The sequence below is a fragment of the Lithobates pipiens genome, unplaced genomic scaffold, assembly GCF_037356315.1.
Source record: "Lithobates pipiens isolate NorthernLeopardFrog02 unplaced genomic scaffold, aLitPip1_a1.2 Scaffold_3, whole genome shotgun sequence".
NCBI classification, from domain to species: domain Eukaryota; kingdom Metazoa; phylum Chordata; class Amphibia; order Anura; family Ranidae; genus Lithobates; species Lithobates pipiens.
The window spans coordinates 232,288,442-232,313,970 of record NW_027507790.1 but is presented as its reverse complement, the minus strand read 5'-3'; the positions used below and the strand labels follow the sequence as shown (position 1 = coordinate 232,313,970).

At 43.0% G+C, this 25,529-nt stretch overlaps 1 protein-coding gene across 1 annotated transcript in view; it reads right to left on the bottom strand.

Moving 5' to 3' along the window:
* ADAMTS12 (ADAM metallopeptidase with thrombospondin type 1 motif 12) overlaps positions 1–25,529 on the bottom strand; it is a 678,211-nt gene that overhangs the window by 630,266 nt on the left and 22,416 nt on the right. Inside the window, exon 2 of the mRNA XM_077462890.1 lies at positions 7,197–7,555. Within this exon, the coding sequence (XP_077319016.1) occupies positions 7,197–7,555 (359 nt within the window). The remainder of the gene's footprint in view (positions 1–7,196; positions 7,556–25,529) is intronic.

Sequence of the window (25,529 nt, the reverse complement as noted above, 5' to 3'; positions counted from 1 at the left end):
ACTTTTTACCCTGCCTGGATCGCTACCTCTTCCATAAATTTTTTTCCTACATTGTGTGATAAATTTGGACTCAGTCGGAACTGTTCCGAAATTTGCAAATCAACATTTTTTTACAACCTTATCTCAATTCTAACTCCCAACTATCCCAAATGTCACATTTTAAACTCATGTATTTCTGACCCTCAACCTAGAGGACTTATTTAGTTTCTCTATAAGCAAATTTTAGCTAGTACTAACACTGGTCACCCCTCATATGTCTCCAAATGGGGAGTAGACCTTAATCGCTCATTTAATGGTACTGAATTGTCTAGCATATGGTCCGCCACTAAGTCTGCTTGTTGCTGTGGAAACAAACTTTAAGGTGCTAACCCGTTGGTATTTGGTCCCCGCTAGAAAATTAAAATATGCTTCTGATTACCCTGGAGCATGTTTTCGCGGCTGTTCGGAGTCTGGCACTCTACTTGATATTTGGTGGGATTGCCCAATTGCCTAAAAATTCTGGAAGGCAGTTTTTGACTTAGCCCCCAAAATCTTTTATACATCTATACAGACCAGTCCAGCCCTGTTAAACCTGAAACCTGATGGGATCACACAAAGTCAATTTCACCTTCTTTCACAGCTCCTAACAGCCGCAAAACTAACCATTGCTAAGGCATGGAAAACTCAATATTTAATTATAGCTGAAACCATACACATAACTAATAAAGCTCTTACTCATGCTACAATGGAAGCAATCAAAAGAGATCAAATTGGTCCATTTGAGAAACACTGGCTTCCTTGGGTTAAGCATTGTTTACCTCCAGACTTTTAAGATACACTATTATTGCCTTGGTAATTTTATTTCTATTTGCCTCGACTATAATTACAATTCATTTGGGATCGCATCACCACTTGTAACCCCCCCCCCCCCCCCCCCCACATTCTCTTCTCTTTTTTCTACCCTCTTCTTTCTATCTACTTCTATTTTTTGTTTTCTACCTTTCTTTTTATATTGTGTGGTACTTACATACACATTATCTCTTCTGTTTTTAATATATACCTATTAGATGGATCACCTTATTACTGCTCTTGCAAGATGAACCAATAGTTACTAGTTACATTTTTTTCTTCTGATGAAATTTTCTAATGCTTTTAATGTAATACTTTATTGGTTTATTCGTTGCTCTACTCATTAAATTTTTACATTGTTATGTACTCATCCTGTTCATAAATCGATATGTTTAGTTTTATTGTTATTTGAAGATTGTGCCACCAGCCGCGTATGTACTCAATTTGTCAATCTTTGTTATATTTAAAAAAAAATAAACACATTTGACAAGAAATTTGGTGGGTCCCTACTGAACTGGTTGGATTTTGAAATGTGTGTACTCAGCTTAAAACCCCTCACCCTGAATCTCCTTGGGCTCTGATCCCTTCATTGATCTGTTCATCATAAATACCCCTCCCTTTCGAATCACCATTCTGAAAGGAAGGAGAGGGAAATGTAAACACTAGAGGGTGCGTTTTTCGGCACGCCATTTATAAACAGAGCTCCAAAAATACTCATCCACCACTTCGCCATTTTAAAAAACATATGGCATAAGTGATTGAAAATTTCAGTAGCCAGATTATCCCTGCGACAGACCACCTGGCACCACTGTGCTTCTGTCAAGATACAGCTCCCACCACTCTGGAACCAGGAAATGAGTATTATAGCTGAGCACCCAAGAACTAGACAAAACTAGCTTAGGTGCAAACTGGAACTGACTTTATTGTAAACTCACACAGAATATATACCACACAGAATCAGATAAGAGCTTGATCACATTATCCTAAACAATGCAAACTTTAAGCAGTAATATCATCAGTACATCTAATGAACAGCTAATATAAACATAAACATCCCACAATAGTTTGGTAACGAGGTGAAGTGGACACAATACTAGCCGACAGACAAAAACAATAGGTGACTCAATTACCAATGGGAATTCACATCTAGGAGGTACAGAATCAGGAATAATACAAAGAGAGAAAGACAGATTATAGCAGGAGACTCCAGCATCAGATTGTTTTGAGCTGATTATGTTAACATCTGCTCTACGTCTCTGAGTCTGGGGGGGGGTTTAAGCAGTCATTGCTGGTTTGAGCATAGAGGCCCCATATCTGTATCCTAGTCCTCCAGTTCTTAGAGTCTGTGTGTTTTGGGGAGAAATGGACCCGAATCCAAAACCAAACCACTCCGAAGGTCCCCCAGGCACCCCCCTTCCAAAGAATAGTGCCCCCTCGAAAGCCAGGGCCCATAGTCAGTACACCTGCCGTCCCCTCCAAAAGTTCCTGTGCTGGTTGGGTCTGTCACAATCCCTACCAGTCTTATCAGATTACCACATTTAGTCTTCCAAGGCATGATTGGCGGCTATCATCTGGGAGTCAGCCTGAAGCCAGCAGGGTGTTCCAGTACCACATCTTGCGGGGGGGTTTAGCACTATATGCCATTTAGAAAAAAGGTATCCTGCCGTCAATTCTCATGTTAAGAATCCTTTTTTTCCCTGTAATCTCATTTCACTCAGCAGCTCAGATAATGATGGCATTGCACTCGCCGGAAAGGTATAACTTGAGCAATAGATGAAACAAGGCTGTAATATAAAAGTCAGCCCAGGGGTTCTTGGCGCTGAACACAACAGTGTGCTGTAGCAGTGATGTGCCGCTCAAACAAGAATATTTAGAAGTGCTGAAGAAAAAGGAGGCGTACATCAGTCAGTTTACTGTCGGTATAACTGGCCCCTTTTCTCTTCCACAATATACAACTCTTCAAAGCAAATTGGGAAATGCTAAGCAAGCAGAGCACCGTATTGTATGAAGCCAGCGTCCAAAGCAGGCAGCTGCTAACATTGGTGCAGTTACTGTCAACAGACAACGTCTGGCTGTTTCATAATGAGGATATTAATTTCTGAGAAGCAAAATAAAGAGACAGCTGTTTCTGTAAATGTCACAAGTCAAGGAGGAAGCTGAAGCTTAACCAGTACACATAAAAGCTAAGCTGCCACTGGTCAAAAATAAACATATGCAGGACCTGGAAATCTAAATACCTTGTCTGTATTTATAGCTTTTATCTAAACTGGACCTAGCATCAGATATACTGTATGTTCCCATGTTAGGTGCATGTATGCTCAGTAATCTCTACTACTTAAAGGTAAACATTAGTAAACGTGCCCTGCATTCAGATCCTTAAAAAAAAAAAAAAAAAAGTTATGTCCAAGATTCTGCCTATGGACTGTCTTTTTCTTATGCCATATGGATGTAAACGTTTGTTCTAACGATAATATGAGTACAGTTTACAAAGCAAATGTACTCTGTTGGAGTACAAGAGCTGCCTGCTTCCTAGCAATGAAGGATGCTATGTGCCAATAGCTACTTGCGTCCTAGCAACTGTGGGCACTAGGTGGCAATAGTGACCTGCAGCCTAACAACAGAAGATCCTAGGTGGCAATCGCTGCTTGATCCCTAGCAACAGAGGATGTTAGGCAGCAATAGCCACCTGCATCCTAGCAACTGAAGACACCTGAATCCTACCAGCTGAGGACCAACAGGGGGGTGCTAGGTGGCAGTAGCCGCCTGCATCCTAGCAAATGAGGGTGCTGAGTTACAATAGCCACCTGTGTTCTTGCAACAGGGGATACTCATACTTCCCAACTTTTTGAAATGGGAACGAGGACACACCCCCGTCAAACCCTCCTTAAAGGAGAATTCAACAAAAAAAAGACTGGTTAAACCCACAAGAGCTTTTTTTTACTGCTGTTATGCCTTTATATTGGCCTTTACAATTTACAAATGTAGCAATTTAGAAATTGGATGAAAGGTTTAACTCTGGGGACACACATTTTGATAATTCAATAAAAAGTGCATTTTATGTACAACTATATAGATCAGACCAAAATGAGGGACAAGTGAGTAGGAAAGAGGGACAGAGGGACTTTGTTGCAAATCAGGGACAGTATATTGGCTTTTAAAATTTACAAATGCAGCAATTTAGAATTTGGATGAAAGGTTTAGCACTGGAAAATATTTTTTGAAAGATAAAAAGTGACTTTTATATACAACTATATAGATTAGACCAAAATCAGGGACAAATGAGGGGGAAAGAAGGAAGACATTGCTTCAAATCAGGGACAGTCCCTCGAAATCACGGACAGTTGAGAGCTATGCTCTAAAGAATGAAGCCACATTCCAACATATATGTAAAACTTTGTTGTAGTAAACAGGAAATGACCCCATTGGGGCCTTCTTCTTTAATTTTTTTTCACACAATAGGCTTGATCATGGGTATTTATCTGATTGCTGCCTTTAGCAGTTGAGAGCCACAGGTATGATGCACGGATATGTACTGTTGACTTGTGTCCATTGTAATGGTGGCAAACAGCACTGCCAGCAGTCCATATGTTTAAAAGCAATGTGTGGTTGGAGTGATCCATCTGGCTATAGTTCAGGTAACAGGTGATGTCACTTCCTCTTTGCATGACAAGGAAGTGACATAACACACACATAATATATACAGTGATAGCTTTATTTCCATGGAGAAGGTTTCTGAACCATAGGCAGTTCCTGACTAAAAAGGTTGTGCACACCTATACAATCAGGATGCTGTATTCCAGGAAAATGTGAACAGAGGGTTTGAGGTTTTATCTCTCCCAAGTCTCTAAAAAGCTTCTGGACTCCAGAACCCAGTCCAAACTGAAACATTTGTTTTCTCCATTCAGAGCAGACATTCTGGAGCCCCTCATCTTGCATAAGTGAGAACTCTGGGTAACATCTAACCCTTCTGACAAGGTGCTGCACTGGAGGCCCATCAAAGCCAGAATATAATTTTACTTCCTTTTCTATAAAGCATTATACTATGTTTTTTTCTGAAGTGCACTGAATATGCGTGAAAGTTAGAATGAATGGAATGAATATAAATGAATTCCAGGATAGCTATAATTCACAACCCTCCACAGACTGCAGTATCTTTATACAGAGTTCTGCTTGATTTTACGGCTACCGTGCCACAATATTACTTTTCCAGATATAAGGCTAACATGAAATGAGACCAGTCAGTGTGTTGATCTGCATGTCATAACACACTCATCTATGCAGCCAGGTGAGGAATCTATGCAAAGTTCTTGGAACAATCAATGCCGTTTCCAAAGTACAACACACGGAATCACGGAGACAACAGTAGATACAGTAGATACCACATAACAGGATAATTGCAAGAAGAAACACATACAATTTTTAACATCTTCTGGGGGAATCTCCAACATGTATGGTTGGTGTATTATATTGTGACCGACTAGTTCAGCTTTTCTCAACCTTTTTAGCGCAGGGATCTCTTAAAATAACTTTGAGTCTCAGGGAACACCTGCTAATCATAACTATACTGCAACCAGGGGCGGACTGACCATTGGGCCACTCGGGCACTGCCCGAGGGCCCCATGCCGCTAGGGAGCCCCATCAGGGTTGCCAGCCTCAGTAATACCAGGGACAGTATGTAAAAATTTGTGTTTTTTTACATCTGCCATGTGAAATGTCCCTTGCAGACATCCTTTTGGTTTAAAAATCCAGAGATTATAGCTGCCCCACCTCTCCAGTACCTTCTAAGCCAATAGAAACATGTCTGTGTATACTGTGTGATTGTATACAGTGCGTGTGTGTTTGTGTATACTGTGTGGCCCCATAATCTCTGATTGCCTGGGGGCCCCACAATCTCCTATTGTCCCATGAGTTGTCAGTCCGCCCCTGACTGCAACTCATTAGAGTGAGGGTCAATGGGAAAAATACTACTTACATTTGTGGTCATTGGGAAGAATCCCCCCATTATCAATAGCTGATATCTGAGAGCATGGGCATCCGTAGAGCTTTTTTCAGGGGGGGGGGGGGGGCTTTGGCAGTGGCAATACACAGTCGCATGTAACCCTTTCTTCGACCACTAGCGGGGGTTAAAAACTCTGCTAAAACTATGGTAAAGCGCTGCTAAAACTAGTGGCACTTTACCAATAACGCGGCCAGATGGCAGTGTGAAATAGGTCTTGAGATAACTCAGCTTCACTCTATGTCCATATAAATATAGCCTAGAGAATGTACATCTTTCCATTTGCAATGTATTGCAATGCATCTGTTGTGGCCATATTTTGATCTTTCTGAAAACAGCCTATACTGTATAGGTTGTTTTTAAGATCAAAATATGGCCACAACAGATGTATTGCAATACATTGCAATATAGAAAGATGTACATTCTCTAGGCTATATTTATATGGGCATCATGGACTGGTATGCCTGAGACTGAGTAACTTCCATATAAATTGAAGAAGATATTATAACACACACACAAATATATTTTTCCAGCAATAGCTCAGCTGTCCAACTTTCCAAGCGATATATATATATATATATATATATATACTCCATCTTACTGGCACAGTGGCACCGCAGTGCTGTTACCTGTGGTTCTTCAGTAATGCAATAGCACTGCCAGTGTATTCTCTCTCGGCCACTGCACGCACCTGTGGGAGCAGCCGAGCCCCAGCAGCAGTCAGAGCCAATCCGATGAACGGGCCGGGGGTGAGGGATGTCTGTATCAATCTGTGATAAGTCAGAACAGACTGAGAGCAGCCCCAGGCAAGTAGACGTAGAAAAAAAAGTCCACGGCTGCTGCAGAGGCAGCTGCGGCGGCCATTGCATTACACAGGGCAACTGTCTTCATTCTTCAACACCTTCTTATGATTCCAGGGGGGGCATTTGCCCCCCCCCCACCCTATGCTACAGATGCCCATGTCTGCTGCTCTCAGAGTATGCCACACAGACTCATCCTCTGGGGCCTTGATCCTTTCTGCCAACATGATGTAGTGTTCTGTTGTACACGCCTTACATAGTGCAGGAAAATATCTCATCTGATCAGTAACCATTCACCAAACAGCCTTAAAGTATGCTTGTGCTTATATTATGGACAACTTTCAAACTGATTTGAATTTAAAAATCTATTTCACCTCAATGCTTATAGCTAGAGAGTTGAATGAGGGACTGTTAGTGTTCATAGTCTGGGCACAGGTTTACTTTAAAGTCCTCTTTTCAATTCCCTAAATAAATTGCATTTATTTTCCTTTATAGAATGTGTACCATGGAAAGTAACATGTAAGCAGATTAGGCTTCATATTTAAATAAACACATAGCTGAATGGTTCTTACCAGACCATTGCATGAGCTGATCGCTGCATATCCACTCCCCACATCCCGCTGTTGGACTGTTCCACTAAAGTGACAGAAGACTCCTGATCGAGGGGTAATCCTAATTCCACTATTATTTCCAGTTCTTCTTTCAAGGATATAGTTATCTGCCAAAAATCCTTCACTGACAGACAAGTTAAAAAGTAAATCCTTGGTCCCCTGTAAAACGCGGTAGTGCACCATTGCTGATTGCAAATCCCGTTTTCTTCTGTTTAGAGTTTCATGATGAGTGACGGTGTAGGACAAGAAGTTGCCATTTTTGTCCACCTTGACTGGCTCAACCAGCTCATATTCTGGAGGCAGATTCCTGGCTTGGTGATCTGCAAAAGAAAAAAAAGTGAAGAGGACGTTATGTATTAACTTAGAAAACTATTTGCAGGTTTTACTGATAAATACATTGTAACAATTTTTCACAATGTATTTTGTTTAACCATTTGACCTCTGGAAGTTTTCCCCCCTTCATGATCCGACTATATTTTTTCTGGTGGTATGATTATGTAAGATTTTTGATGCTCAGAGCAGTACAATGTTTTGCATGGAAATTTGGCATTTTATATTGTAGGCCTGTAATTTTTAGGAATAACACACTTAAATCTGTCCAAACAAGAAAAGGACACTTTTGGGTTGCTATGGACATTTTCAAGTTTCCAGGCAGAAAGAACAGTATATATAATTAGGGCTGAAACAACTAATCAATTATGAAATGAATTGATTACTATTTTCATAATCGATTAATCTGCCAGTAACAAAATGGGGTTAAAGTTAATGAGTCTGATGATATTTACCAGATTGACCCTTTAATAGTATATACACTATATCTTTCCTTTAATATTATATACACTATATCTCCCCTCTAATGGTATATACAGCATATCTCCCCTCTAATGGTATATACAGTATATTTACCCTCTAATGGTATATGCAGTATATCTCCCCTCTAATGGTATATACAGTATATCCCCTCTAAGCCCTTGTACACACGGTCGGAGATTCTGTCGGAATGTTTCCTATCGGACCGTTTTGTCGAATATTCTGACTGTGTGTGGTCTGTATCGGACTGTTCCCGTCGGAATATCCAAAGGACCAAGTTTTCCAACTTGCCGATAAAATTTTCCGACAAAATGCTCCGATCGGACATACTCCGATCATGTGTAGCCAACTCCGATGGACAAAGTGCCACGCATGCTCAGATCAAATTCCTAGACCAAAGCTATTGGCTACTAGCCTGAACGTAGTCCCGTCGTAACGAAATAACGTCATCACGTTATGTACAATCGGATTTTCCGACAATTTAGTCCGACCGTGTGTATGCAACATCACTTCCAGACCTCTTCCGGAATTAATCCGTCAGAATAACTCAGACGGATTTGGTTGTCGGAATCTCAAACCATGTGTACAAGTGCTAATAGTATATGCAGTATATTTCTCCTCTTATAGTATAAACAGTATCTCTCCTCTAAAAGTATATACAGTATATAGCCTATAATAGTATATACAGTATATATCCTCTAATAGTATATACAGTATACCTTCAATAGTATATACGGTATATCTCCTCTAACAGTATATATCCCCTCTAATATACACAGTATATCTCTTCTGTCATTCTCAGAGTGGATTAGATATTTCGCTCCCTAACCATATAGTTGGTTATTTATATTTACCACTGCATAGAGATATTTAAGAATAAATTGCCTTTTTTTTTAAACTTTACATATTAACTAAATTATACACCACACCTTTTTTTAAGGCTGTCAACCGATTAATCGAAACAATAATCAGTCATCTAATCGATTATGAAAATAATCGTTAGTTGCAGCCCTATAATATAAAACTGCATGCAGGGCATTGGACAAACCACTAGAGACAAAAGAGAAGTGAAATGATTTCATACAGTAATGTAATCTGTAAGATTACAGTGTACTGTATGTATTGTGTGTTTTTAACTTTTTGAATTTGGTGCCATGCTCCATCCCCGGGGCGTTGCGACGCTCGTCAGAAACGGAGTCCGGCACTGTGATGAATCAAGCGGAGGACACAGTCCGCACACATAGTGGGGAGACATTGCAGGATCCTGGAGCAAGGTAACTAACTTTGCATGGATCCTGCAATGCGATCCCGAGTGAGACTCGGGGTTGCCACTTTTTACTGAAAATTCATCCCAAGCCACTGATAATTGCATGGTCGTGCAACACTGTACCCAAATAATATTTCTATTTATTGTTTTCTTTCAGGTACTAAATTTTTATAATTTTTTCCCCACAAATAGAGCTTTCTTTTAGTGGTATTTGATCACCACTGTGTTGTTGTTTTTTTTTGCACTATAATCAAAAAATGACCGACAATTTTGAAAAAATAAAATAAAATTTTCTTTCTGCTATAAAACATATCCATTAAAAAAAAAAAACAGAAAAAAAAACAATTTCTTTATAAATTTAGGCCAATATGTATTCTGCTACATATTTTTGGTACAAAAAAATCACAATAAGCATATATTGATTGGTTTGTGCAAAAGTTATAGAGTCTACAAACTATGGGATATATACCATATTTTTTTTATACTAGTAATGGTGGCGATCAGCGACTTAAAGCGGGACTGCGATATTGCGGTGGTAAGTCGAACACTAACTGAAACTTTTGACACTTTGTGGGAACCAGTGACACTAATAAAGCACTAATGACACTGGCTGGGAAAGGGTTAACATTAGGGGCGATCAAAGGGTTAACTGTGTGCCTAGCCAGTGTTTTACTGTACTATGTGTGCTGCTTTAACTCAGGGAAGTGATGGATTTTCCCCCTGTTTTGCAGGGACACAAAACTCATCCCTTCCCCAAAAGCCCAAATGGGAAAAACAAATAAAGTTAGCCCTCAGCAGCTCTATAAAGCCATAATACAAATATAACGCAGCACTAAAAGTAGTGAACAATAATAACGTTAGATCATAGGAGAGAGAAAACTAGATCCCTCACTCACACAATTAAATAGTGAAAGCAGCTTAGTAAAATTAGGCTTGAAAAATGTGACATAAAGTGCAAATAAATCCATAAAAGTAATCCAACAGGCATCAATGAGGTCTTCTCCTCAGTGATCCTTGGTGAATAGTAATTAGGTTCAGAAGGCTGTGAGGTTGGACCAGAATGACAGCAGTAGGATTAGCGTGATCCCCGTGCCAGACAGTATAATAAAAAGGCTTACCAGACCGGGGTGACCACTAGATGATAGGTGGTCAAAGCACACATGGGCAGTTAAGGTCTCCCTCCAACCATGCTGCATCCAAATGGTTCCAGCAGGGGCGGCCTGACAACTCATGGGGCCCCAGGCAATCAGAGATTATGGGGCCACACAGTATACACACACACAGTATACAATCACACAGTATACACAGACATGTTTTTATTGGCTGAGAAGGTACTGGAGATGTGGATACAGCTATAATCTCAGAATTTTTAGACCAAAAGGATGTCGGTAAGGGACATTTCAGAGACAGATGTAAAAAAAACACAGATTTTTACATACTGTCCCTGGTTTTACTGAGGCTTGCAACTCTGATGGGGCCCCTGGGCAGTGCCCGAGTGGCCAAATGGTCAGTCCGTCCTTGGGTTCCAGTGATACTAAGAAACAAAATAAAGGCGCTCTCATGGTGTAGTACATGCAGCTCTGGCTTCTATACCTACCTCCTCTCCTATGCTGTCTCCTGCAGACTCACCCAGTCACTCATCCAGCCTCAATCCTCTTCCAGGTTGAATGACACACTTTTCAGTCTTGGTGGCAGTGGTCGCCATGGAGACAGGTACAGTCTGCTGTCTCCACTGCAAGTGGCCCTCCACCGCAGTGGCAATGCAGAGGGAGATGAAGTCAGGAGTAGCAGGGTTTCTCTATGATTTCCTTAGTCACTGGGGCAGAAATGTGATTGAATGCTGATCACCCATATGACTCTGGTGGCCATCTTAGGTGTGGCAGAGTCTACTTAACCAGTTCTGCTATGGAAGGTTTACCGCCCTTCATGATCAGGCCATTTTTATTGCGATACTGAGTTACTTTAACTGCTTCCCGACCGCCCCACAAAGATATACTGTGGCAGAAGGGCATGTACAGGCAGATTAAGTGGTGGCTTGCTGGCCAGGAGCTCCGTGACCCGCAATCGTCTCACGGTGAAGAAGAACGGGCAGATGCTGATGTAAACAAGCATCTCACCGCTCTGCCTAGTGACACTGTCACTGATTAGCTCTTCCTGTGATCGGGAGCGGTGATCAGTGACGTGTCACACACAGCCCCCACCCACCCACAGTTAGAATCACTCCCTAGGACACACTTAATTCCTACAGCGCCACCTAGTGGTTATCCCTTCACTGCCATTTTTTTGCATTGATCGCTGTATTAATGCCAATGGTCCAAAAAAATGTGTCAAAATTGTTCGATGTGTCCAATATAATGTCACAGTCACAATAAAAATCGATGATCGCCGCCATTACTAGTAAAAAAAAAAATTATTAATAAAAATGCCATAAAACTATCCCCTATTTTGTAGACGCTATAACTTTTGCGCAAACCAATCAATAAACGCTTATTGCAAATTTTTTTACCACAAATATGTAGAAGAATACGTATCGGCCTAAACTGAGGAAAAAAACATTTTTTATATATTTTTTGGGGATATTTATTATAGCAAAAAGTAAAAAAAATGATTTTTTTTCAAAATTGTCGCAAAAAATAAAAATTGCAGAGGTGATCAAATACCACCAAAAGAAAGCTCTATTTGTGGGAAAAAAAGGACATACATTTTGTTTGGGAGCCACGTTGCACGCGCAATTGTCAGTTAAAGCGATGCGGTGCCGAATCGCGAAAATCGGTTGGGAAGGGGTTAAATTCTTCCGGGGCTGAAGTGGTTAACTGACAATTGCGTGGCCGTTCTAGACTGTACCCAAATAAAATTGATGTCCTTTTTTCTCACAAACAGAGCTTTCTTTTGGTGGTATTTGATCACCTCTGCGTTTTTTATTGTTTGCACTGTAAACAAAAAAAGACTGACAATTTTGAAAAAAAAATAAATACAATTTGTACTTTCTGCTATAAAACATATACAAAAAAAAGAAAAAAAAATCAAATTTCTTCATCAATTTAGGCTATGTATTCTGCTACATATTTTTGGTAAAAAAAATCCCAATAAGCATATATTGATTGGTTTGCACAAAAGTTATAGCGTCTACAAACTATGGGATATTATTATTTATTTATTTAATTACACTAAGTGACACTTTTGATACTTTTTTGGGGACCAGTGACTGCAATGCAGCGATTAGTGCTAAAAAATTTGCACTGTCACTGTACTAATGACACTGGCAGGGAAGGGATTAAGATCATGGGGCAATCAAAGGGTTAAATGTGTTCCTAGCGATTGCTTTCGTAACTGTGTGGGATGTGCTTTAACTGTAGAAAGAGAGAATCAGAAACAGAAACAGAATCCCTACCTTCCTTAGTGACAGAACAGCAATCTGCCTTGTTTACATAGGCAGACCACTGTTCTGCCTCTGTTGGAAACTATCGGCAGTCTGCTGGACCCACTGATTCAATCACAGCTGGAGCAGGTCGCCGGCGGCACGCGTGCGCGCCACAGACCCGGAAGTACAAAATCATGTACCTGTACGTGATTTTGCGCAGAGGAGCCGCCGTCCCGCAGTAAATGTACTGTATGTGGGTGGTTGGCAAGAGGTTAAGACCCTGGCCCCTGAGTTTGGTGTGCTGTACGTGAGTGGGTAGTGTAGGGAAAGGTACCCTGTCTGTTAGTGACAGTACTAGCAATCGGGGAAAGGTTCCATTTGAGGAGGGAAAGCGTAGGGTTGCATCTCTCTGGAGACCTTCCTGACTGGGCAAGAGATGGCCAGGCCGCACTTTGTCCCCTCTCAACAGATGCTTTCTGTTCGACTGGAACCTACTTCTTCATGTTATTGGAAACTGCGAGTGTGCTTCAAGGCACCACCATACTATCATGAGGAAATAAGAATCTTCACCAGTAATGATGAGCTCAGGTGTATTTGTATCCTAGTTCAAACCCACCTGAGTGAGACAGTGAGCCTGTCAGGAAGCTGTCATTGTACTGGGTCAATCATTTATGGCCAATCATATACAAGCAGCTATGGGGTGGGGAATGCCCCGACCACAGATGATTGACCTAGTACAGATGACAGCTTCCTGGTGGGCTCTCTCAGGTGGGTTCAGACTAGGATACAAACACACCTGAGCTCATCACAGTCATAGTCTTGTTCATTATTCATAAAGCAACATGCATCACAAGCTGATATTTCACAAGATCTCTTTCTCAAGATAGACTGTCAGCCAATCACTCTGCTTTATGTAAATAAAGGACTAGACCATTGGTTTTCAAACTGTGGCCTACACTTGCCTTTATCTGGCCCTTTTTCATCCAATGACATCAATGATGGGTCACCATTCCTCCCACATACACCAATGATGGGGCGCCATTTTTCCCACTGATACCAGAAATGGGGACCTATTCCTCCCACTGATACCAACAACAGGGCCCTATTCCTCCCACTGATACCAACAACAGGGCCCCATTCATCCCACTGATACCAACAACGGGGCCCAATTCCTCCCACTGATACCAACAACAGGGCCCTATTCCTCCCACTAATACCAACAACAGAGCCCTATTCCTCCCACTGATACCAACAACAGGGCCAAATTCCTCCCACTGATACCAACAACAGGGCCATATTTCTCCCACTGATACTAACAACAGGGCCCAATTTTTCCCACTGATACCAACAACGGGGCCCAATTCCTCCCACTGATACCAACAACGGGGCCCAATTCCTCCCACTGATACCAACAGGGCCCTATTCCTCCCACTGATACCAACAACAGGGCCCAATTCATCCCACTGATACCAACAACAGGGCCCTATTCCTCCCACTGATACCAACAACAGGGTCCTATTCCTCCCACTGATACCAACAACAGGGCCCTATTCCTCCCACTGATACTAACAACAGGGCCCTATTACTCCCACTGATATCAACAGCAGGGCCCAATTCCTCCCACTGATGCCAACAATAGGACACCATTCCTCTTCCCGATACCTACAATAGGACATCATTCCTCTTCCTGATACCAACAAGGGGGCACCATTCCATCTCCTGATACCAACAAGGGGGTATCATTTCTCCCAAAAACACCAATGATGGGGCACCATTCCCCCACATACACCAGATTTATTCCTTCCACTGACACCAATGACAGGGCATTATTCCTCCCACTAATACCAACAATAGGACACCATTCCTCTTCCTGATACCAACAATAGGACATCATTCCTCTTCCTTATACCAACAATGGGGCACCGTTACTCCTCCTGATACCAACAAGGGGTAACATTTCTCCCAAAAACATCAATCATGGGGCACCATTCCCCCCACAGACACCAGCTCTGGGGTACTATTCCTCCCACTGACACCAATGATGGGGCACCGTTTCTTCCACTGATAACAACAATGGGGCATTATTCCTCTCACTAAAACCAAGGATGGGGCACTGCTTACTTCCACTGACACAGGGCCTTTTCATGCTCCCACTGACCACAGTCTCTCACCCCTAATGTCTGCAGAACAGTTAACTGGCCCTTTATTTAGAAGGTTTGGAGACCCTTGACTAGACTAACACCATACCAAGGTGTACTAATAAAATATGTATTTCCTTATGGATTATAAGACCAATAGATGACAAATCGTTTGGCCAGTAAAACAGGTCACATATTGTATGTATTTCATTGGTCTACGTGGCCGTCTGCCTATAGGTCTTTACGGGGGAAAAAAGTATGAATTTCTTTTAAATCAATTTATTATTTCTGAAAAAATTGAAAGTACATATTCTCTTAGAAATAAGTACGGATTATGTACTATTCCATTCAAGAGGCTCTTGTGAAAGAAAAATATGTTCAAACTGAATAGAGAATTAGGCCCATACAGCTATTTACAGCAGGCAATCCATCTTCAAGGGGTACATATACAGCAGGGCTATATTAATACATTTACTAGTAACTACCTGGAATTTAGCTGTACGCTTCCAAGGCTACTTCTATATATTAGGCAGGGTATGATACAAAAAGGAACAATATACAGCTTCAAGCACACATGCTAAGAAAATAAAATTGTCAGGAACAAAATGTGACCTGCTGTTAATGAACATTTAAGTTTAAGTGTATGTAAACCCCAATAATGAACTTTCATTGGCTCCCTTTGCTCTATTAAAGTGGTTGTAAACCCTTACAAACCACTTTGACCTACAGGTAAGCCTAGATTAAGGCTTACCTGTAGGTCCAAGAAATATCTCCTAAACCTACACGGTTTAGGAGATATTTACAAAAAAATAGGCACAGAGGCGCGCAGGTGCGCCGAGCATGCCTCTGCTAACGGCGATATGCCGTTAGTGGCGGCTCCCGTGCACATGTGCGGGAGTGACGTCATCGCTGCTCCAGCGCTGTGAGTGGCCGGAGCAGCGATACCCGGAAGAAGATGGACGGTCCGTGCTACAGGGGGCAGCGGTGACATCGCTGGTTCCTGTGTCAGGTAAGTGACACATAACGGGCTACAATGCGATGCATAGTAGTCCATTATGCTTTACCTTTGCAGGGAGACAAAGAGGAAGTAAACCCATCAGGGTTTACTTCCCCTTTAAAGTGTAACTCCACTTCTGTTGAGAAAAAAAACATTCCCCTCTGGGTGATCTATGTACATTGTAAGGATTTTAACAAACTTTGCTGTGGATTCCTACCTTTTGTTATCCTGAAGAAATCCCTGTGTGTTTGTCTGTGTCCGTGTGGAAAGTGAATCTAATGGGAGTGGTTTCATAATTATCAGTCAGCTGGAGCACCTGGAGGACTCTAATAAGGAATATTACAGGTTCTGCATCCCTTTAGACATGTTCCTTTTAGAAGCATCTCACCAAAAATTGCATTTTTGTTGCAGGGGATGCCTGAAATCTGACTTGTATCTTAGTGCAGACTTCGGGCAAAATCAGTGAGCCAATCACACAAGCAGGAAATTATGTTTCTGGGTGGTGTTCTGTATACATTTTGTGTAGAGAACACCTCCATGTAGCCATATTGCATTTCATTTTAAGAAACTTACAGAGCTGCAGATTGAAAAGGAAGGGTAATTTGTGTCGCAATTGTATATGCTATGTTATTTTTTTACCCACCAAAGTGGATATAAAATTGAAAGTGCTGTGTTATATCTGCTTGTGGAGAATGAAAAAAAAATAGTTTTGTTCCGATTTGTTATTTATACAAATTAAAATGTTTAGTTAAATTCATTTTATTCGTTTTCGGAATTCGTTTTGTTTTTTTTGCCCTCAATTCGACCGAGGGGATGATAAGGGACTATATACAAGATTTTAGTAATAAGAATGGTATCAGTAGCAGCAGGGCTTTTTTTTCTCGGAGAATAGGTGCAGAAACTCCCCCCGTCTGAGTCACCACTTGTCTCTGCCCCCTACCCACCTCTGACCACCGTCCCTTGATTCCACCCCCTACCCACCTACCAGTACTGCCAATTTTAGAGAATACATAACCAAGTATCATTTTGTGGTGCTAAATAATTTGTATGGAACATGTTGATGATAAAAAGAAAAGCAGTAAAATAGATCCCCTGCAGACAGCAACAATATAATCCCAGCAATAGATCCCCACACAACAATAGACTCCACCAGCAACAATGGACTCCACCCCAACAACAATAGCTTCCCTGCAGCAACAGTGAACTACCTACAGCAAAATATCATACCCAGTAACAAAATATCCACCCAAGCAACATTACGCCCCCCCCCCCCCCAGCAGCAACAACAGGTCTCCCAGCAGCCAGCATCAATAGATCCTTCAGCAACCAGTAAAAATAGACCTCTCCCTCAACAGTAGATCCCTTCCAGCAACATACGACCCCCCAGCAACAATAGATTCCCCATCAGCAACAATAGACCCTCACACAAAATCAGATCCCCACCAGTGACAATAGATTCCCCAGCAGCCAACATCAATAGACCCTCCAGCACACCCCATACCCCATGCTATTACATATATTCAGTGCTGGAGGTGCCAGAACTGCGTTCTCCCACATTCCGGCTGAAAAAAAGCCCTGATTGGCAGTAATCAGCATGGATTTATGAAGAATCGTTCTTGGCAAACCAATCTATTAACCTTCTATGAGGAGGTGAGTTGCCACCTAGATAAAGAAAGGCTCGTAGACGTGGTGTATCTGGTTTGACACAGTTCCCCATAAACGTTTACTGTACAAAATAAGGTCCGTTGGTATGGACCATAAGATGAGTACATGGATTGGAAACTGGCTACAAGGGCGAGTTCAGAGGGTGGTGATAAATGAAGAGTACTCGAAATGGTCAGGGGTGGGTAGTGGGGTCAATCCTATTTAATTTGTTCATAAACGACCTGGAGGATGGGGTAAACAGTTCAATCTCTATATTTGTGGACGATACTAAGCTAAGCAGGGCAATAACTTCTCCGCAGGATGTGGAAACCTTGCAAAAAGATCTGAACAAATTAATTGGGTTGGCAACTACATGGGAAATGAGATTCAATGTAGAACAATTTAAAATAATGCATTTTTGTGGCAAAAATATGAATGCAATCTATACACTGGTGGGAGAACCTCTGGTGGAATCTAGAATGGAAAGGGACCTGGGGGTCCTAGTAGATGATAGGCTCAGCAATGGCGTGCAATGACAAGCTGCTGCTAACAAAGCAAACAGAATAATGGCATGCATTAAAAAGAGGATCAACTCTGGTCCGGCTGCGCCTAGAGTATGCTGTCCAGTTCTGGGCACCAGTCCTCAGGAAGGATGTACTTGAAATGGAGCGAGTACAAAGAAGGTCAACAAAGCTAATAAAGGGTCTCCAGCGTCTCTTCTCCAGAGAGAATAAGTTCAGTGCTCACAACCTTTCCTCATAACTAATATCCTCCAGAGGCCTATTCCACCAGCTCCTTGTCCACAGTCACTCCTTCTGTAGCTCCACCATCATGCACGGAGGAGTCCCCAAAATTATTCAACCACAGTGTCGGTTATATGCTGCTTGAGGATGCGCAGCGATTTGAAGGCTCCGATGTTGGTTCCCAGGTTGAGGAAGGGAGTAACGTGAGCCTAGAGAGAGGGGTTGCCACAGAAGGACATGAAACTGGCAGTCATGTTTCACAGTAGGGTCCATTGCTGCATCCAACATTAATATCTGTGAGGGGTTACAGTATTGTGGCACCACCACCACCACCACCCAAGGCCCTGTTTAACAGGGTCATGTAATTAAACATTTTCATACAATACTCAAAGACATGCTGGTAGGTTAATTGGCTTCTGTCAAAAAAATTGGCCCTAGTATATGAGTTGGGGACCTTGGATTGTGGGCTCCTTGAGGGTAGGGACCGATGTGAGTGTACGATATATATGTGTGGAGCGCTGCGTAAATTGTCGGCGCTATATTGGTACCTTAAATATAAAGTAATCTTTATCTTCATCTTAATGAGACATGATGCACAGGGATAGGGACAATTCACTCAGGTTGAGCTGGATGGACTGGTGTGTTTATTCAACTTTAATAGCTATGTAACTATGTAATATTTCAACGCAGGGCCCGTTCCTGCACCTAACAAGAGTAACTGTGAGGGCTTACAGTGTTCTGGTACCTCCAACACCTAAGGCCCAATTTTCTGCAGAGTATATAGAGCAGGCCATATAGTATATATACTGATGTTCAGAGTATATAGTGCCTGGGGGCCTGGGGGACCCCCATGCCATTGTTTTAAACATTTTAGTGCAGGGTTCCCCTTAATATCCACACTGAACCTGAAGGGTCTGGTATGGATTGGGGGGGGGGGCATCCACGCCATTTTTTTTAGCATTTTTGGTATTTTTATCTATATTGCCAGTATCCGACAATTCAATACAGCCACGAGCAGCTTTAAATGAGATTTTTTCCTTTAGAAATTAAATTTTTGCTGTGGTATTGTTTTAAACACAGGAAAGATGCGCTACTTTACAGGCATACTAGAGACACCCCCAGGCCTGACATTTAAAGGAATATTTCATTTTTATTGTTTCACTTTAAGCATTATTAACCACTGGCCAATGGCGCACACTGATGTACGTCGGCAGAATGGCACGGACAGGCAAATGGGCGTACAGGTACATCCCTTTAAATTTGCTGCAGTGCCATCGCATGCGCGCGCCGGTCGTGAGTCTAATCGTGGGTCCCGCAGACTCGATCGCCGCGGGGATACCCACGATCATCTTATGGGGAGGAAGAACAGGGAGATGCCCCCCACAGTTAGAATCACTCCCCAGGGCTCACTTAACCCCTACACTGCCACCTAGTGGTTAACCCCTTTACTGCCAATGTCATTTACACAGGAATCAGTGCATTTGTATAGCACTGATTGCTGTATAAATGACAATAGTCCCAAAAATGTGTCAAAAATGTCTGGTGTGTGCGCCATAATGTCGCAGTCATGATAAAAATTGCCACCATTACTAGTAAAAAAAAACTATTAATAAAAATGCCATAAAACTATCTCCTATTTTGTAAACGCTAAAACTTTTATGCAAACCAATCAATAATCACTTATTGCAATTTTTTTACCAAAAATATGTAGAAGAATACGTATCGGCCTAAACTGAGGAAAAAAATTGTTTTTTTTATATATTATTGGGGGATATTTATTATAGCAAAATGTAAAAAATAATGCTTTTTTTTCAAAACTGACTCTCTTTTTTTGTTTATAGTGCAAAAAATAAAAACAGCAGGGGTGACCAAATACCACTAAAAGAAAGCTCTATTTGTGGGAAAAAAACACGTCAATTTTGTTTGTGAGCCACGTCGCATGACCGCGCAATCGTCAGTTAAAGCGACGCAGTGCCGAATCGCAAAAAGTGCCCTGGTCTTTGGCCTGCAAAATGGTCCAGGGCTTAAGTGGTTAAATCACTGCTCCTGAAAAAAACTTTCATTTTTAAAACTTTTTTTTTGCATTGATACATGTCCCCTGGGGCAGAATCCAGGTCCCCATACACGTTTTATGGCAATAGCTTGCATATAAGCACTTTTGATTTTTCATTATGGTGAAATGTTCTGGTGCGAACCGAACTGGGGGGTGATCGGCTCATCCCTATAAATGAGTAAGTAAAGGATTAGGTCAATCACGGTTCACTAGATAATATTTTCACCAGGCTATAACAGCATAGAATGGAGTTTTATGCAGCTAAATTACAGTAAACCTGGTAATCCACAAAATCAGTATTAAGTAAAGGCATTAGAAAACTGGAACAGCTGGAACATAACTCCTCTGTAAGCAGATGGCTATATCCACTCTAAATGAATGGCGGCAATGACATTTTAAACTTTCTAAAGAGGTTCCTCTTACTATGGATAATAGGCAACGTTCTTGTAAAGCAGCTATCTGAATCTTTAGCTCTAGTTTGTCAGCTGGCTAGCATTGGGGCCCAGTTTTTACAGTGGTTCACATGAGTAAAGTTCCAGTGAAACCTGCATGCAGTATATAATGCTGCTAGTTAGATGGCCAGTTCCTATTGGAAAGCCAATGTAAACCAAATGTCCACTTCACAAAAAGCAGGGACATGGCACATGAAAGAAGTTCTAAAGTCCAAAAGATAGAAACTTCAGGACCATTCTGAGACACTTCATGTGGCCATGGATTTTGTTGACTGGTACATTTATGATTTAAAGTTCTGGCAAAAAAAAAGTCAGCAGCTACAAATACTGCAGCTGCTGACTTTTAAAATAAGGACACTTACCTGTCCAGGGAGCCCATGATGTCCTCGCCCGAAGCCGACCCATCCCTCGGCTCACAGGTGGAGACGCCAGCATCTTCAGTAAGGGAATCAGAAGGTGAAGCCTTGTGGCTTCACAGCCTGGTTCCCTACTGCGCATGGGTGAGTCGCTCTGCGCATCCTGACTGGTCCCTGTTGTTTTCTAGGACCTGTGTGTCTCCCAGCAGGGGGTAACAGAGCAGGGGCTGGACATGGTGTAGATCACTGTAGATTCTGCGGTGATTTCTCGCCGAAAGTGGGAGCAAATACCTGTATTAGATAGGTATCTGCTACCCCTCCCCCTGAAAGCTGCCAAAAGTGACACTGGAGGGGGGGAGGAAACAGATAAGCGGAAGTTCAATTTTTGGGTGGAACCCCGCTTTAACAGTTAGTTAGAGGAGGGTTTTAAGGGAATTTTTTTTTAACAATCATACTTACCTAGGTGGATAAAGCATCTGTCCCCCACTGGCACTAAGGCCGCGTACACACGCGGGGACTGTTCGCCCAACTTTGTCCGTCAAACAGTTTCGGCAAACAGTCCGCTCAAAATTAGCATGGACGGACATGGCCACACACGACGAACGAACAGTTTGCTGAAACCGTGCGCGATGACGTGAACGGCACGTACGGGGGGACGAAAAATACGACGTCCTATACACTGCATTATAACTTTCGGCGTGTTAAGCCTTTCTGAGCATGCGCGGAACTTAGTTTGTCGAACAAGCCTACACACGGGTGGACTGTTCGCTCAAACAAGGTTTCAGCGGACAGTTTTACGGAATTTCCGAAAAACCTTGTTCGTCAAACTGTCCGCTGAAACTGTCCGCTGAAAGCCCACACACGAGCGGACTGTCCGCCCAAACACTGTTCAGCGGACAAAGTTGGGCGAACAGTCCGCCCGTGTGTACGCGGCCTAAGACCGAGAATTGAGCAATCAAACACAGCTGACCGCTCGGTTCTCATTGCTGGTGACTGTCACCGTTTTTTATGATTAGCCCCCCCCCCCCGCACGCCCACTGGAGCGCTGGGCTGTGGAGAGGGCAGGAGTGGCTGGCCTAGGATCAGAAGCAAGAGTGCAGAACGAAGCTGTACTTCTTAAATAAGGGTATGGAGGAGGTTGCCAAGCAGCCTGGACATCAGCTTTAACATAGAGGACCTACCGTATCTGCTCCTGTGCGCTTACGCACCACAAACATATTTTGCACGTAATAAGAAGGGATAAAATTAGGATTTTAAACATTAAATGCCTTACTAGCCATTTAGCAGTACGCAACTTCCACTCCCAATGCAAATATGTATTGACTAAAAGGGTGCATCTACTGTAGGTAAGTTGATTGTGTCTTGATTTGCCTGAACTATATAAACATGTTTATTTATGTACCTTGAGAGATGTGCAAATTGGCAAATCAGACCTTAAAGACTAAAGCAAACCATGCACTCTGCTTGATTAGTAAGGGCCCTCCTCCTAAATACCCCTGAAAAAAAAAAAATAATAAGGAGGGGAGTTAAATTAGCGACTACTGCAGTTTTTGTGCAAGGTCTGCTTTAACAACCAGTCATTTTTAACACTGCAATCGTATCCATACACTCCCCTAATCATTTCAAATGAATATAATTTTTATTGACTTTTCGTCTGCACTCTCATGGAATCAAATGAAGTAAGATGTGAGAGAGGGAGCCTCCCAAGAGGCTGCATTGTGAAATCCCTGCTCAATGTGTCTCAATGGCAAATGTTAATGAAACACAGCATACAATGTAAATAGCATGAACTTTCCGACCTTAGCAATAACATCTTTAGTCTACTGAATGATTTTTCTCAGTCTTTGGGGCAATGCAAGTGTAATTACAACCCTAATAAAATTAAAATAAAGATGTGCATCTAGTAGCAGATAACCAGTGACAATAATAAATCTAATTATCCTGCAGTGATGGAAAATTGATGTACTAAACTGAATAAACTAGATTATTCTTTTACACACAAATAGACTTTTGCTCTTATAGTAAATAAAACACATGTCTCGCTACTGTAACTCATGATATCCATATAATAAGAAAGCCAAGGTTATCCTGACTTATAATTCTTTTCCCACACATCTGTTTGCTGTAGTGGTCACGCAAAAGGAGACATCAATGGTAGGTCTGTTTCTCTTGTACTACCCATTGTCATGGTATCTCCACTGTGCTTGTATCCAGGGCCCATCTTTAACGCAGGGTAAACAGGGCACTTGCCCTGGGCCCAATCTTTGTTGGGAGGCCCAAAGCATTGAGCCCGCTCTAACCACAAATTGGGGCCCCAAAGATGGCTTTGCAGAGCACACAGAGGACACTGGAGGCTGTATTCCCGTGGTAGCCAGCAGAGAGGGGATAGGGCCGGGAGCTCCACTGAAGCTCTGACCTCACCCTATGCAGCCTGTATGCTCGGAACAGAGCAGAGCGGCTGTAGTGAGAGCAGTGATCAGAGTGGGAGCGTCGATGGAGCTTCAGGCCACACCCCCTCTATACTGGCTGGGGAATACAGAGGTCTGGGTGCTCCACTGATGCTCTAACCCCGCCCCATGTCTGTATGCTCACAATGTAGCTGTTGTAGTTAGAGCAGAGAGTGGAAACCCCGCCCTCTGACCTCTGAATGTATGCAGTGAGCTAAGCTGACCAGGTATGTCCTTACACCCATAAAATGCCTGACTTCTGAAACCATGAGCTGTGTTATTCTACTGTAACGCTGTGTATTGCTGAAAGTTCTCTGACCATCTCCGATTGTCACCTGTAGAATGTCTGCAGTCTCTGATTGTCACCTGTAGCTTTCCCAGAGTCTCTGATTATCTCCTGTAGCATGTCCACAGTCTCTGATTGTCTCCTGTAGCATGTCCGCGGTTTCTGATTGTCACCTGTAGAATGTCCACAGTCTCTGACTGTCACCTGTAGCATGTCTGCGGTCTCTGATTGTCTCCTGTAGCATTTCCACAGTGTCCGATTGTCACCTGTAACATGTCCGCAGTCTCTGACTGTCACCTGTAGCATGTCCCCAGTCTCTGTCATCTGTAGCATGTCCACAGTCTCTGGTCATCTCCTGCAGTATATTTTGAGTCGCTGATGCTCTCCTGCAGTATATTTGCAGTCTCCGATCCTCTCCTTTAGTATTTGTATTAATGTGCTGCTTTACTTGCTCAATTATTGGAGATTACTCCACTTCTCAGAGAGTGGCAATAATGTGCGTTAATCTGCAACCAATCAGTGAACAGTAGTGATTTGCTGTAATCTCTAGCAACCAATCTGTAAGTGGTAATGAAGGGCTGTAACCCCTAGCAAACAACCAGTGAGCTCTAATAATGTGCAGTAACCTCTAGAAACCAATCGGCAAGCATAAATTATGTGTTGTAACTTCTAGCAACCAGCCAGTGAGCGGTAGGGATAGGCTGTAACCTCTGGCAACCAACTGCAATCGCTGCGTGATCTGCTGCAGTAAACTGATTCTGAGTCCACCTGTTATTTTTTGTAAGTCTCAGAATGGGGTGGAGGGGGGCAAGAAAATGTTTGCCCGGGCCCAATCAATATTAACCACTTGAGACCCGCGCTATAGCCGAATGACGGCTACAGTGCGGATCTCCTTTTCCGGGACTACGTCTATTGACGTAGTCCCGTGCACGAGCGGCCTGCGTGCCCCCTGAGGGGCGCGCGAGGTGCGCTCTGTGATCGGTGAGTCTACGAGACTCGCCTGATCACCGATCCATGCAAGGGGTCGATCCCGACCCCTTATCACGTGATCAGCTGTCAGCCAATGACAGCTGATCATGTGATATAACGGAGCCGGTAATCGGCTATTATTCCTCCTCGCGCTGACAGCGCGAGGAGAAAAAAAAAAGCCGATCACCGGCGGCCGTGATCGGGACATCAGTCCCGATCACGGCCAGCCCTGCCAGTGCCCACCTGCCCCCTGCCAGTGCCCACCTGCCCCCTGCTTTGCCTGCCTGAATAAAAAATGTGTCCCCCCTGTCAGTGCCACCCAGCAGTGCCCATAGTGCCACCCAGCAGTGCCCACAGTGCCACCCAGCAGTGCCCACAGTGCCACCCAGCAGTGCCCACAGTCTGCCTCAACAAAGGTGCTGCACCCCAGTGCCACATATCCGTGCCCAGCAGTGCCGCCCATCAGCGCCCATCAGTGCCCAGAAGTGCCACCCATCAGTGCCCAGCAGTGCCACCTATCAGAGCCACCTATCAGTGCCACCTATCAGTGCCCATCAGTCCCATCTATCAGTGGTACCTATCAGTGCCCCTTAGTGCCACCCATCCGTGCCACCCATCTGTGCCACCCATCCGTGCCATCTTATCTGTGCCCATCTTTGCCCATCAGTGCCGCCTTATCTGTGCCCATCGGTGCCGCCTTATCTGTGCCTATTAGTGCCGCCTTAACTATGCCTATCAGTGCCCACCAATGCAGCCTATCAGTGCCGCCTC